Source organism: Eutrigla gurnardus (assembly GCF_963514095.1).
Source record: "Eutrigla gurnardus genome assembly, chromosome: 16".
Lineage (NCBI taxonomy): Eukaryota > Metazoa > Chordata > Actinopteri > Perciformes > Triglidae > Eutrigla > Eutrigla gurnardus.
The window spans coordinates 20,198,173-20,212,025 of NC_139927.1; the positions used below are offsets into that span (position 1 = coordinate 20,198,173).

At 40.3% G+C, this 13,853-nt stretch overlaps 1 protein-coding gene across 1 annotated transcript; it reads left to right on the forward strand.

Annotated features, from left to right (window-relative positions):
- Window positions 1-6,966: 6,966 nt before the first annotated feature.
- sox11b (SRY-box transcription factor 11b) lies at window positions 6,967-9,351 on the forward strand. Its single transcript, XM_084030321.1, has one exon. The coding sequence runs from the start codon at window positions 7,115-7,117 to the stop codon at window positions 8,294-8,296; it is 1,182 nt and encodes a 393-aa protein (XP_083886447.1). The 5' UTR covers window positions 6,967-7,114; the 3' UTR covers window positions 8,297-9,351.
- Window positions 9,352-13,853: the final 4,502 nt, after the last annotated feature.

Genomic DNA, 13,853 nt, shown 5'->3' on the forward strand with positions numbered 1-13,853 from the left:
ATAATAATAATAATAATAATAATAATAACTTATTATTATAAGTAGTATTAGTAGTCGAGGTAGTAGTCATAGAAGTTGTAGTAGCAGTATTAGCTGTATTAGTAGGAGTATTATCATTATTATTAGTAGTAGTATTCGTTGCAATAGTAGTGGTGGTTGTTGTTCAGTGTTGCCACAGTTTCTTTGAAAAAGTAATCTGATTACTGATTACTGCTTTAAAAAGTAACTTAGTTACTTTACAGTTGACTTGATTTTAAAAGTAACTAAGTTAGATTAGAAGTTACTTAATTAATTACATTCAGCAGCTGCCGACAACATAAAAATGACAACACTCAATTTGTTGGAAGTGCGTTTTTGTCTGTTTCCTACTTGCTCTGTAAGTTTGACTGTGCAGTGCTGCAACTCCAAGTGTTTCTTATAGCACGTGTGTACAACGATCCTTAATATTGCCATCTTTAGCTGACACAAACTCAAAACAGTGACTGTATTTCCAGCGAGCAACATCTCTCTCCTCCTCCATAGTTGTTTATGTTTGTGTGTGTAGTCGATACGTGAACGGTCCTCGTGCTGAAAACGTGACTTGTCTCATAAGCTACGTGACTTCACTCCCAGAGACGCAAGAAGAAAGCAAATATATTTTTTAGCGCTATCAAAATTAACGCGTTAATCTTTGCGTTAATTATAAAACTTTTTTTTTAAGGAAATTAACGCAGCTGTGTTTTGTTTACTTCCCGTGGCGGCTGACGTAAGACCTATGACGGCGTGTGCCGCACAGCCGCTAGCCATTCGTTTTTAACGGAGTTCAGCGTAAAGCCCAAGTTATGCTTCCGCGTCGACACAACGCAAGGGGGCTTGCGGACCCCTTACGTCCTTGCGGACCCCCCTTACGTCCAACGCAAGGGCCTGACGTGCACCTCCCAAAAATCCTAGACGCGCGTCGAGGCGACGCAACACCAACGCAACACCAACGCAGCGGCATTGGCTGTGATTGGTCCGCTAACTACATCCGCTGGAGACCGCTTTCCGGTTTCCACTCATAAACACCGCCATTTAAACTTTTAAAAGGCTACTTTTATTGTTTGCACCTCGTTTTATTGTTTGCACCTTCTCGCTTTTGCACAAAGAAATAAAACACCAAGTTCTGAAAAATTGTGGATGTTTAAAGCCGGAAAGTAAACAAATAGGCTATAACGAGGCTAACGACGATATACGTCAAGAGTCTCGGTCGGTCGGTCAGTCTTTACAAAAAACATAGCGCCCTTTACCGGTGTGGCATTGAATTGCATTTCGACACATAAACCCAACGCAGAACCATCACGGTCTCCAAGCAACTGCGTGGCCGTTGCGTTGCCGTTGCGTTATCATTACGCGGAAGCATAATCAGGGCTTAAGAATTTGACTGAGGCTGCAGCGTCAGCAGGGTGGGGGTGGGGGGGGTGGGGGGATCGTGGCGAGCGATTGCCGAGCAGTTTTTTAAAATTATCCCGGTAATTTGTCTGCGTGAGAAACACTAGATGTGGCGTGTGCTGCTTTGTCCTCTGACAATGTAAACAGACTGGTCTGTCTCCGTAACGGGCTGAATGTAAAGGAGGACTAAGCTGACTTGTTGATCTATGGAGTGAAAAGGATTTATCATTCTGACTTCACAGCAGAATATTTCCTTGTTCTTTTTTTCATATTTGCATGTTCTATTGTGGACCTTTTTGAAATGTTCTGTTAGTGCATATAAGAAATATGCCTTTTTCAAGCTGACAGTTAATTTTGATGGCCTTGATGGTTTCTTTGGAAATCTGTAGTTCACATGAGAGAATCTGTGCTTAAAGTTAAAAAAAAGCTGCTATTTAACAATAGTATTTGAATTCAGATACTTCCTTTGTGTTGATCCTACATAAATTCCATCATTTTACATTTAAATATCCATTATAACATACTTTATTCTTAAGAAGAAAGAAAGCGATTAATTGCGCTTAATTGCGATTAATTACGGCAAATTGTGCGATTAATTAGTTAATTTTGTTTAATCGATTGACAGCATAATATTTTTATTAAGAAAAATGACAAACGTAGTAACGCACAGTGACTTGGATGAGTAATTTTAATCTGATTACCGGTTACTGAATGAAGTGGTCAGATTGGAGCATTACTGGCATCACTGTTGTTGTTCATGTTATTATTATTATCATCATCATCATTATACATTAATATACCGGTATACGTTAATACTATGGGCCCTAGTTTTGTGGCGCAGCGCAGGGTGGCGGAGGCAGCGTAATGCAAGTTTTGACCCGTGCAGCCTTGCGCACGGTCAGTTTGGCAGTTTGGTGGATCGCCTGCACCAAGATGGGTGTCCAACCTAGTCTACTCTTGGCGTAAGGCGCAAGGCGTAAATAAAGTCCATTCATTCAAGGCGAATCACAGCTGGCGGAGTGGAAGTTTGGCTGACTGCGCGCAGTGCGCACACGTCACCGACACCTCACAGGCAGGTTTCCACAGTTCCAGGCACATTTAAATGCAATAAATAATCACAACAAACACTATTTAATGCAACTAATTGAATCAACACGTGAATTTATATCTATATAGATTGTCCCGTCACATCCGACGACAGATCAAAGGCGGATTGCACGCGTAACGGAAACTCAGCCTCTCGGACCAAAACATCTCCCTCTCTCTCCTGTTTTTTATAATATCGGCATTGTTATTATTATGATACGCGCGCACAGCGCGTGATGAGCGTGGTGGGAGCAGCGGCGCTGCTTCTGTCATTGGGTTGTCAAGTGACAAAACTTGCACTGAACCTCCCCTAACGCATTAAAGGTGAGGAGAGGAGCTCATTTGATTGGTGAAGATCTGAATCGGCTGTGTTAATCCCAGTCCACGCCTCGTCTCCTCCTCGTCTCCCACTCACGCCTTCTTCTCCTCCCTCTTTCCCACTTGCAAAGTCCAGGCGGACACACCCCGTCGGCGTGGCGCACGTGCGCTGCGCGCTGACTATGCCTAGTCTACGAAACTAGTTGCGATTGCTTCTGCACTATCTTTAAACTATCGGCTATCTTTGCAAATCTCTACACACTAACAACAAAACTAAACACCAAACGCGCACACACACACACGTAAAAATGTGTAAAATATGGTTGTGTAACAAAACAGAGAGAAAAGAACAGAACTATTGTCTATTTGTAGAGCTCAAGCTGAAGAGAACTCATCTATCTACTTCAATGTGGAAAGGCAAGTGACAAAATAGTGTTGCATCTAGAGACCATTGTTTACAGTTTAGCTAGACGTGTGTTATTACATTAGAAAATTAGAAAAGATTGTGCATTCATTTTGGCACACTTGGTAAATTAAGTGGCTGTGTAAATGATTTCAGGGATAGTGCTTCGAGAATCACTGTTAATATTTAAGCATTTAGAAAAAACTGTAAATACAGAAAATATTTACAGTTTTTTTTTACCTAAAAATACACCGATTAACATTTATCAGGCACCAACTGTAGCATATGTTTTAGATAAAAAGGACTTCATACGAAAATGGCTAAAAGTGTTCAAAAGAGCACCATCTATTAATGTCATGTAAATTTAAAGTTTGTAAATATTTCACTGAAATCTGGTAGGGAGCAATGAGTTGACATCTAAACAAAAACAGACTCTGAGACTAAGAAACATTTTTATAACCCAAATCTATATATAAAACATAAAACTTTTAGGATTTTAACAATATCTTAAATGTTCTCGGTAAAGTGGAGATTTTTGCGATTTAGAGGTTATTATCTTACTGTAAAGACTAGTTTTAAAAAATCACATAGGAGTGCCTCAAGGCTTTGCTCATGGCCCCTTCTGCTTGATCTAATTTCCACTTTAATACTACTTCTTTCCCCTTCTATGCAGATGACTCGTCCCTGTACTCTTCTGTCTGATTTATAGTCCCTCGTCTTTATTCACTAATGTGTGTTTGACTTATTTTAGTTTGACTTCTAGTCCACGGCTCTTGTTCTTGTGATCATCCTGCCTCTACATGCTTTTATTGTGAAGTTATTTTTATTGTCAAAAGCGCTCCAGAAATAAATATTTACTTACTTTTCTCCTCAAACTAGGAGATTATTAGATGTCATGGTATAAATGTAGTTATAGTCGATTAGTAATATTTTGTATCAGGAGCAGCAGCAGCTTGACCTTTGACCCTTGACAGCTCATAGAACAACAGCCACATTCCTGACTAACGGCTCAGGTCATCTTTGTGAATGGATGGATCTTCACACAAACACACACATGCACGCACACACACACACACACACACCATACACACACACACACTTAGTCTAATCAATAGTCACATCAGCAGCAGCTGCAGTTTGTTTTCACATGTAAAAACTAATCGCAGAAGCTTCAGCAGTTCACATAACAAGGATATCCATTTTAGATATTAATCAATCACTCGATACACATAGACTGATATCAATCAGTCCCATGTCAGTCTCATGAATAAAGATTCAGATTATAAATAATTGATTAATAATAACTTTAATAACTTTAAAGATGGGGCTAATTTTTATGACTTTTTATTTACAAAAAGTAATAAAATTAGACCCATCTTTAAAGTGATGAACATATGAATGCATCAACAATTATGATCAAATAGTATTATATATTATTCTGCACAATGAGTACTTTCACTTTTGACACTGATACTTTGATGCTGATACTTTTGTACTTTAACTTGAGAGAGTTTCGACATGTTATTTTTGTTATTTTTACTGAAGTAAAATATCTGAGTTCTTCAAACACAAATGTAGAAAACAAACCAGTTTGTGGAGATAAAGGTAGGAACTATACTGATACGATATGAAGTCTGAAAACTTCTCACATCTTCTCAACTGACAATCAATCATCTCCGTTTTATTTCAAATGTTGATTCATTAAGAGATTGTCAAAAATCGATGTCATTTATGAGTTTGACATGATTCTTTTCACATAGGTCGCTCTGTGGCTGAGATAGTAAGTCAGTGAGCAAAGTTGCACCAACGCTCAGTCGAGTGTACTATAGCTCTTGAAGCTGCGAGCACAGTTGTCTCATATTGCATTCAAACCTCGATACAGACACACAAACACGACTGCAGCTGTGTTTATAATGTGAAATGCAAAGCTGGAGAAGTCAACACTTCTGGTTAAACTGCTTTTTCATATTCTTCACGCAGAGCTTAGATAAACTTCATCTGGCTACGTCTATAACCTGAAACAGTGTCTCTCACATCCTCTTACTGTGTCCAGGATTTCTTTTGGTCTCTTGCAGAAGACCGTTTCTGCACAGATATATCTGACATACTTTATTGTGAGAAATTAAACTCTGTATGGTGCTCATCAGAAGACACTGAATGGAGGCTGTGATTTCTGCAGCTTAAAGGCTTCTTCACAACTCAATGACAATGCAGAAAAACACAGAATGTCCTCATTTCAATGAGAGTGTTGCCTGGGGGTGGGGGTGGGGGTAGATGGCTCTGTGTTGGCCAATCAGATACGACCAATGATATTCACACCCTTCAGGGTTTAATGTGTTTGGTCACTTTACTTTACTATCTTTACTTACTTACAAACTGTAACAACAAGGACTACAGTTCAATGTGTTTCCATTGTATTTTTGTGAATTCATCTGGAGTTTAAACCACAAAATAAACTCCTTGATCATCCAAACTTGCACCTCAGCTCATAAACTTCGTCTCAATCATTTTGGTACACTGAGCATGTGCAGCTCTCAACAGAGATGAGAAGGAAGTATGGTTCACTCTGCTACCTGCTAGATCTCTGAACTCGACATGGTCTATTACTAGCCCCACTATCACCACAATAAACCAGCATAAATAATAATTTTAGAAAATATATTTATATATCCACACACACACCACCACAGACTGCTGTAAAGATGTGATCTCTCTCTCTCTCTCTCTGTGTGTGTGTGTGTGTGTGTGTGTGTGTGTGTGTGTGTGTGTGTGTGTGTGTGTGTGTGTGTGTGTGTGTGTGTGTGTGTGTGTGTGTGTGTGTTTGGGTGTGTGTCTCTCTCTCTCTCAGTGTCGCCCTCTGTTGGTCGACGGCTGTGTTGGAAGACACCTGGCTGATCCACATGAGGACTTCCAGGACCTCGGCCTGGAAACAGACTCTTGTCTACTCAGACACCTGAACAATTTTAACATCATATTGCAGAATAACTGAAACCTCCTTGAAGACAGCTGGTACTTTGTCAAGGACTTCTAATGTTCACTGAAGAACACCTGTAACCTCTGTAATGACTCATGTCCTCTAAGAAACCCACATGAAGGATTCCTGGAATGTCCTAAAGGACACTCATAGGCTCCTCGAGGACTTTTAGAACTCAATGATCATTGAAGGACCTAAACATCACTTATAGAGCCGGATCCCTGCAATTATCTGGGCTCCATTTTAAGAGAAAATTAGGAAAACAGGGATGTGATTGTTTTATTTTTAATTATGCATTTTATCTGATCATTTCTTCTTTTCACTGTCTGTGCCTGTATTCAACATTTAAATAAAAACAATGAAAATATGAATATTAACAATATTTCCATTCCATCTAATCGCTCATGTCCACACAGGGTTGATTTGCATTAAAAAGTCTGACACGACAAATAAAACCATCGAGTGAGCAAGAAACTTCAAGCTTAAACGTGTTTACTTTGATCCAGAGGTTTTGCGGGTATCGATCCTGTGATTTAATACCATTAAACACCAATAAAGGGCCCTTAAATATCGATTATTTTTATTGTAATGATTTATCAATTGAAATTGAAGGGAAGTAACGGCCGAACGGCTGTGGGCGGATACGAGAGGAGTGTAGGAGGCCTGTGATTGGCGGAACGCGCTGTGGAGGCAGGGAGATTTTTGGGTAAGAAGGGCTGTGATTGGTTGAGAGCGGTAACGTCAGGCGCATGATCAGCAGTTTAATAAGACACCGGTTTGGAAGTTTGAACAGAGTCAAGGATGCTGCCGGTGTAAAGGGAATACTGCGGCTGGAAAAAAACGTCAAAAGGAGAAATAAAGTGGTGAAAGTGTCTCCGGTGGCTTGTTTGAGTCCGGCGCGTTCAGTTTGAACATTCGTTCTGAACATGGTTCAGCAGACGCAACATGGCGCGGCGGGGGTAAACAGCGGGTTCCGCGAGGTGGCCGACACGGAGGAGAGGGAGCTGTTGGCGGCTTCGGCGTGCAGCCCCGTGCCGCAGAAGCCGGACTGGTGCAAAACAGCGACGGGCCACATTAAAAGACCCATGAACGCCTTCATGGTGTGGTCCAAAATCGAGAGAAGAAAGATTATGGAGCAGTCTCCTGACATGCACAACGCGGAGATCTCCAAACGACTCGGGAAGCGGTGGAAAATGTTAAAAGACACTGAAAAGATCCCCTTCATCCGGGAGGCGGAGCGGCTCCGGCTCAAGCACATGGCGGACTACCCGGACTACAAGTACCGCCCCAAGAAGAAGCCCAAGACGGACGGGTGTGCTTTTCCTACGGGAAAGCCAGTCGTTCAGTCCCCGGAGAAAACCGTCAGACCGGTAAATAAAAACCCCGCCGCTGCGAAGAAATTCTCCAAGTTGAAACCCAGCAAACCGGTAGTCGGTCCGGGCCGGGCGAGCAGCCACCTCCCGCAGCACACGGACCCCCGGTACCGGTACTTGTTGACGACCAGCTTTAAAGCCAACAAGGTGAACGTGAAACGGGAGTTTACCGACGACGAGGAAGACGACGACGACGATGATGAAGACGACTCCGAGGAGGAGCGGGAGTTTAAAACGGAGGAGGACGACGAACCGTCCCGCTACAGCCTTGCCAAGATGCCGGCCAGCTTGAGCCAGAGCTCCGCCGCCATGGAACCAGAGGGAACCAGCATGTATGAGTCGCCCGGTCGCCTCTTCTACAGCTTCAAGAACATCACCCGGCAGGGAACCAGCACCTCCTACCCGGCCTCGCTCTCACCTGCATCCTCGTCCCGGTCCGGCTCCTCCTCCTGCTGCGGGGAGGACCTGGACGATCTCCCGGCGGAGGGGAGCGACTTCACCCTGAGCCTCCTGGCCGGCTTCCACGCCTCCTCCGAGCCGTGGAACTCATCGTCCAGCTCGGCAACGGGGAACCTGAGCCTGTCTCTAGTGGATAAAGACCTGGACTCATGCAGCAGCGAGGGCAGCCTCGGCTCCCACTTCGACTTCCCGGATTATTGCACCCCGGAGCTCAGTGAGATGATCGCCGGCAGCTGGCTGGAGGCCAACTTCTCGGACCTGGTGTTCACTTATTGACCACACTCCAGGCAAGGGCATTCTCATGTGCATCCGTGTAATCCGCCCCTCAGCCGGTTCTGGAGCTCCAGAGCCAGTCAGGGACCGGGGAAATGGGACTGCTGCTGTCCGCCCTCAGTGTGCGGGCAGTGGGTGGCTGTTTGGAGGGGACCCCGGCCTCTACACGCATTGTGGTACTTCTGCAAAAAATGAATTAAATCAAATCACCTCAACAGGGTTTTATGAATTTAATTTTCTGTTGCTCGGGTTTGAAACAGGATCCGAACTATGCATCCCCGTCCGGACCCCCAAATGACTGTAATTAACTCTAATATCAGGATGTAAACCTTCTCAGCACCAGGACTATAACTTCAGGACTCCTTATCCTCTTTTTTTATTTAGTATTTGGGGTTTTCCAGCTCCCTGGAGTAGCCATGACATGCTGAGTTTAAAAACCCCAAAAACAACCAGACAGGAAAAATGTTTTGATATTTACATAACCAAACATACCTCATCTTTTTTTTTTTTTAATATCCAGAAGTAAAACTATTTTCAGGCATATTTTTGTACAGTCAAAGGGAATGTCAATGTTTTTTCAGGCACTTCTTCTACCACTTTTCATTTAATCTGATGAATATTATTATTATTATTTGTATCTGAGCATGTGAGGGTTCAAATCCCAGCCAGCCTGCCTTGCTGTTCTTTTAAACAAGTGTACAGACAGGAAGTTGTTGTTGTTGTTGTTTCAAGACTGTTTGGGAGGAATGTTACCAGATCCAGGATTGTATATGTTGTGTAAAATAGTAAAAGTTTAGGAGTTTATGTATATTGGTGTGAGTGAGTCCCTGATTGCAGGAGAGGAACTGGATTTTCTGTTACAATTTTTATATCATTAATGGCACACATTTGTTTTTGCTCATTATTTTTTGTGCAATATGAAAGAACAGAGGAAGAAACTAATGGACCATCCCAAGTTTTCTTTTTTCTTTTTTTGTTTTTCTTTTTTTGTAGCAGAAAGGGGAAACTGCGTTAACTTGTTCTTCATGATGAAGTCTGAATAAATCAGCTGGAACTGAGTTGGTCAACTGCTCTGTTTGATTATTGGTCTCTGATGTTTTATTGGCTGACACGTGGCTCCTAATTCAGAACTTTCAGTCACATTTCATGATCCTCCTCAGGATGTTTGCTTCCATCAAATGTTTTTAAGCAGTTCTATATGTTAAATACACCCATAACATGTTGATTTATGCATTAGATGAGGTCTTGAAGATTGTAATTTCACCTTTTTGTAGTTAAAAGCAAGCTTGGTAGGAGTCATTGAATGTCTGTGATAGTCCTGGAAAGTCAAACATCTGACATTTTAAATATTTTAAAAGTCCTTTTATGTATTTGTGAGAAATAATCTTTGAAACTCAACTTTTAAGCATCAAAAGTTATCAGAAAAACATCTTCAATCTGCAGAAGGTCATGAGATTTGACTGAAAGGTGCTGAATTGTTTTATTTCAATCACTCATTGGCTAGTATGTGACTTCTTAAAGGGCAGTTCCAGAGCTTTCAGTCACATCACATGATCATCCTAGACACATTTTAATTCCCTTGACAATCCCTTGAAATTTGACTCTCTTGAAATCCTAAATAGGTTCCAGGTGTTAAATCCATCCATAACATGGCAATGTAAATGCATTTGTGGTAGATGAGGCCTTCGAGATCTTAATTTCACTTTAGACTGAAAACAAGCCATTTAGGAGTTATTGATTGTCCTTGGCACATCTTGAAAGTCAGTGAAAAGTCTTTGATTTGCTGACAAGCATTAGAAACCTGCAGGAGTCAAATCCCAAACATAATTTGTCTTAAGTATAGAATAGAAGGTCAATTTGGTAGTTTATGATGCATTTGTCAAACATAATCTTTGAGATTTAAAGTTTAAATATTTGGCGATGAAGGTCATGTGACGTAACTGAAAGCTGTTGATTGGAGGTTTTATTCCAGTCTTATTGGCTGTCATGTGGTTCCTACGTCATATATTTACATTTTCCTTGGCCATTTTTTTGATTTCGTTGTCAAAACAAGTTTTACCATGAGTCAGATTCCGTCGCTGTTCCAGAGCTTTCCATCACATCACCTCCTCTGCACATGGATGATTTCTTTTGCCTCAAAACTTGAGACTCAAAGTCCATTTTTAGGGATTGTCAAGGGCCTTAAAGCTGTCTTTAATTTCTCAAAGTATAATTGAAACGTTTTGAAGAGGTTCCATGTTAAATATAGGCTATCCATAATATGTTAATTTATGGATTAGATGAAGATCTTAATTTCACTCAAAAAAAGCTGGTTAGAAGTCATTGAATGTCTTTGGTAGTCCTTGAAAGTCAGTGAAAAGTCTTTGATATTAAAAGTGTATAGAAAGTTAATTGAGTAGTTTATGATGCATTTGTCAAAAATAAAACAACTTGAATCTCCAGTTTAAACAAAGTTTTAACATCTTCAATCTGCAGAAGAAGGTCATGTGATATGACTGAAAGCTGATGTAAAAAACATTTCTATTTGTCAAGGGTCTTGAATTTGTCCTAAGTTGTCAAGAAGTCCTTGAAGAAAAGTGATAAAAGCTTCTTGTGGATTTTGAAGGTCGGAAAGTGACGACTCTAAAACAAGACATTTTATAGTTATTAAATTAATCTTAACGGTCCTTGAATGTAATTTAAAAGTCCTTGTGCTGAACATGAGACTCTACATCCATCAGGTCAACAGACATGAGACTGATATTGATCCTGTCATCTCACAACCAGAGAGAGGCAATAATTTGATATAATTAATAGTTCTTCTAAATGAGGAAAAAGAAGGAGAAGAGGAATAAGAATGAGAAGAATTCCATGGAGAACAAGAAACAGAAGAACAAGGAGAAGAATAATTGTATTTAATTAATCCTTTTTCAAGCCGTCAACCTGGAAATGATCAAAACAAGCTATAATTACATTTCTAAACAGACATGAAAAACATCAAATGCACCTTATAGACCCAGAGTGACGTAAAAGAACAACATTTAAGTAGAATAAACTAGAAGTAAAGTGTGAGATGTTCACAGTCACCGCGTGTTTAGTGACTCGACACGTCTGATAAACAACCAGGAGTCTAGCGAGTCGTCCAGACGTCTGATGATAAATCAGATTACCGTGGATGTTTGCAGTCTGACACCTAAACAAACCAGAGTCAGCAGTCTGAACCACCATGATCCCAGTAAACCGGATTAACTGGTTTAACACCTTTTTTCAGATTGTCTGGTTTAATTTGAATACATTGAACCACCAGATCTTCCACCAAACAGCAGGTAAACATAATATATTTATATATATATATATATATATATATATATATATATATATATATATATGGGTTGTTGATCCCTTTTCTATCAGCATCTTTTTACAAAAAAATAATTTTAGAATGAAAAATATTCAAAATATTGTACCACTTTTAAGATAAAAGTGTGGAATTTAACAAGAAAACATATCTTAAAAATCCCAATATAATGAGAATAAAGTTTGAATTTCATGAGAACAAAGTCACATATTTTCAATTGCAATAGTCTTAAAATAAAATCTCATAATGTTATGAAAATAAAGTTGTGTTTAAAGCAGACCAAAAGTATAAATAGTTTACCGGGAAAAGTAGGATCAAATTATTATTGTGTTGCGTATTTTTTTCAGAGAAAGTTGTATCTGTTAGATAAAGTTTACAAGAAAAAGTAAAGAAAAATGGAAATATAAGAAGAAGAAAGAGAAAGAAAGAAAAGTCTGAATTTTATGAGAGAAAAAGCTGAAATACCCAAACCTGTTGGAAATAAAGACTGTGAAAATAACATATGCAAATAAAAATTGATGTAGCCATATTGATATCGACCATTGGTTTGTCTTCAGCATTTTGGCCATTGCCATCCTTTTTTCAACCAGTGAAGGAAGTGAGCATATTTGGACTGTGGAGAAGCAACGGGTGGATGTGATTAATACAAGTGGCATTCTGGTTTGAAGCTGCTAACAAAGTTAGCTTCAGAATTAAAGGTCAACTTTACAGCTAAATGTTAAAGTCATCTTAGTAGCTAACTGCGTTGGGAGCATGATAACGACCTGTCAATCCCACGGTAGCCCCGCCCTAAAGCATCCCCTGCTTTCTGGTCTGGTGGACTCTAAATGGATCATAATGTACTAAATGAACATCATGCTGGATTGAAGAAGACTTGAACTTGAGATTGAGACATAAACTCATGTTTACTATGTTTACTGAGATAATACATCAAGAGAAGTAGGACCATTTTATCTGAGGCTTCCATGCAATCTGACTTGTTTTTGCAACCAGAGGAGTTGCCCCCTGATGGCCAGTAGAGAAAATGTTTAATTTTAAGGCAATTCAGAATTAGCTTCACTTTTCAGAACTGGAGGTTGCCTTCTGTAAAATCAATGTTTCTAAATCCACCAACAGTGTGGTAAGTGATGTCTCCCTCTGTGTGTTGGGTACCAGGATGTAACGTTACTATAACAACAGGTCTCTCTGTGTGTTGGGTACCAGGATGTAACGTTACTATAACAACAGGTCTCTCTGTGTGTTGGGTACCAGGATGTAACGTTACTATAACAACAGGTCTCTCTGTGTGTTGGGTACCAGGATGTAACGTTACTATAACAACAGGTCTCTCTGTGTGTTGGGTACCAGGATGTAACGTTACTATAACAACAGGTCTCTCTGTGTGTTGGGTACCAGGATGTAATGCTAACCTCTGTGTTGGTGACATACTGTACGTTGAGGTCAGAGATGTAGTTTGCTGAGCGTTTTCACACCAAACTAAATCATACGGCGACGATAAAATAAGACCTGGTCTCATAAATTGAAAAACATCATAATTCATAAAATTATAAAATATAATTCAAAAGGGATCAGTAAAATATTTTTCTCTCACCGTTTACTACCAGACATCTTGATTAATTTTCCCTCTAATGTCCCATCATTCTCTGCTTGTGCACATTATTATTACAAATTCAAGTAGTTTGAAAGTTTATATTTGGAAATATCAGTTTGACAAAACAATCTGAACTCAAGGTCTCCTTACTTTCAGGCTCAACAGGGTGAAAAGTCCTAAAGCCTAAAGAATCATCTGACGGAGCCTGCAGGTTGATCATCTGTCCGTCTGAGCCAAGTCTGGCCTCCTCCAACCTTTGTCTGTCTACGTTACCCAGAATGCAAAGCCGGGGCATAATTTGAAGTCTGGAGGGGTCAGGAGGTCATGGGGTCACTGGGGTGACCAATGGGAGCTCAGTCTGAGAGCTCGCTCTGTTTTCTCAACTGCTGCTGCTTATCGGGAGACAAAACAGGAAGCAGCATAGAGAATGGAGAGAGTTCACAGTCTGATGGAAGAAAAGAGGAAACGGTAGAGGAAGGAGAAAAAGGAGAAAAAGAAGAAGGAGGTAAAGAAGAAAAAAACAAGAGGAAAACAGAAGGAGAAGAAGATGAAGGCAAAGATGAGAGGAAGAAGAACAAGTAGAAGAAGGGGTAGAAAAGGTAGAAGAGGAAGGAAGAAAAGGGAAGACAGGA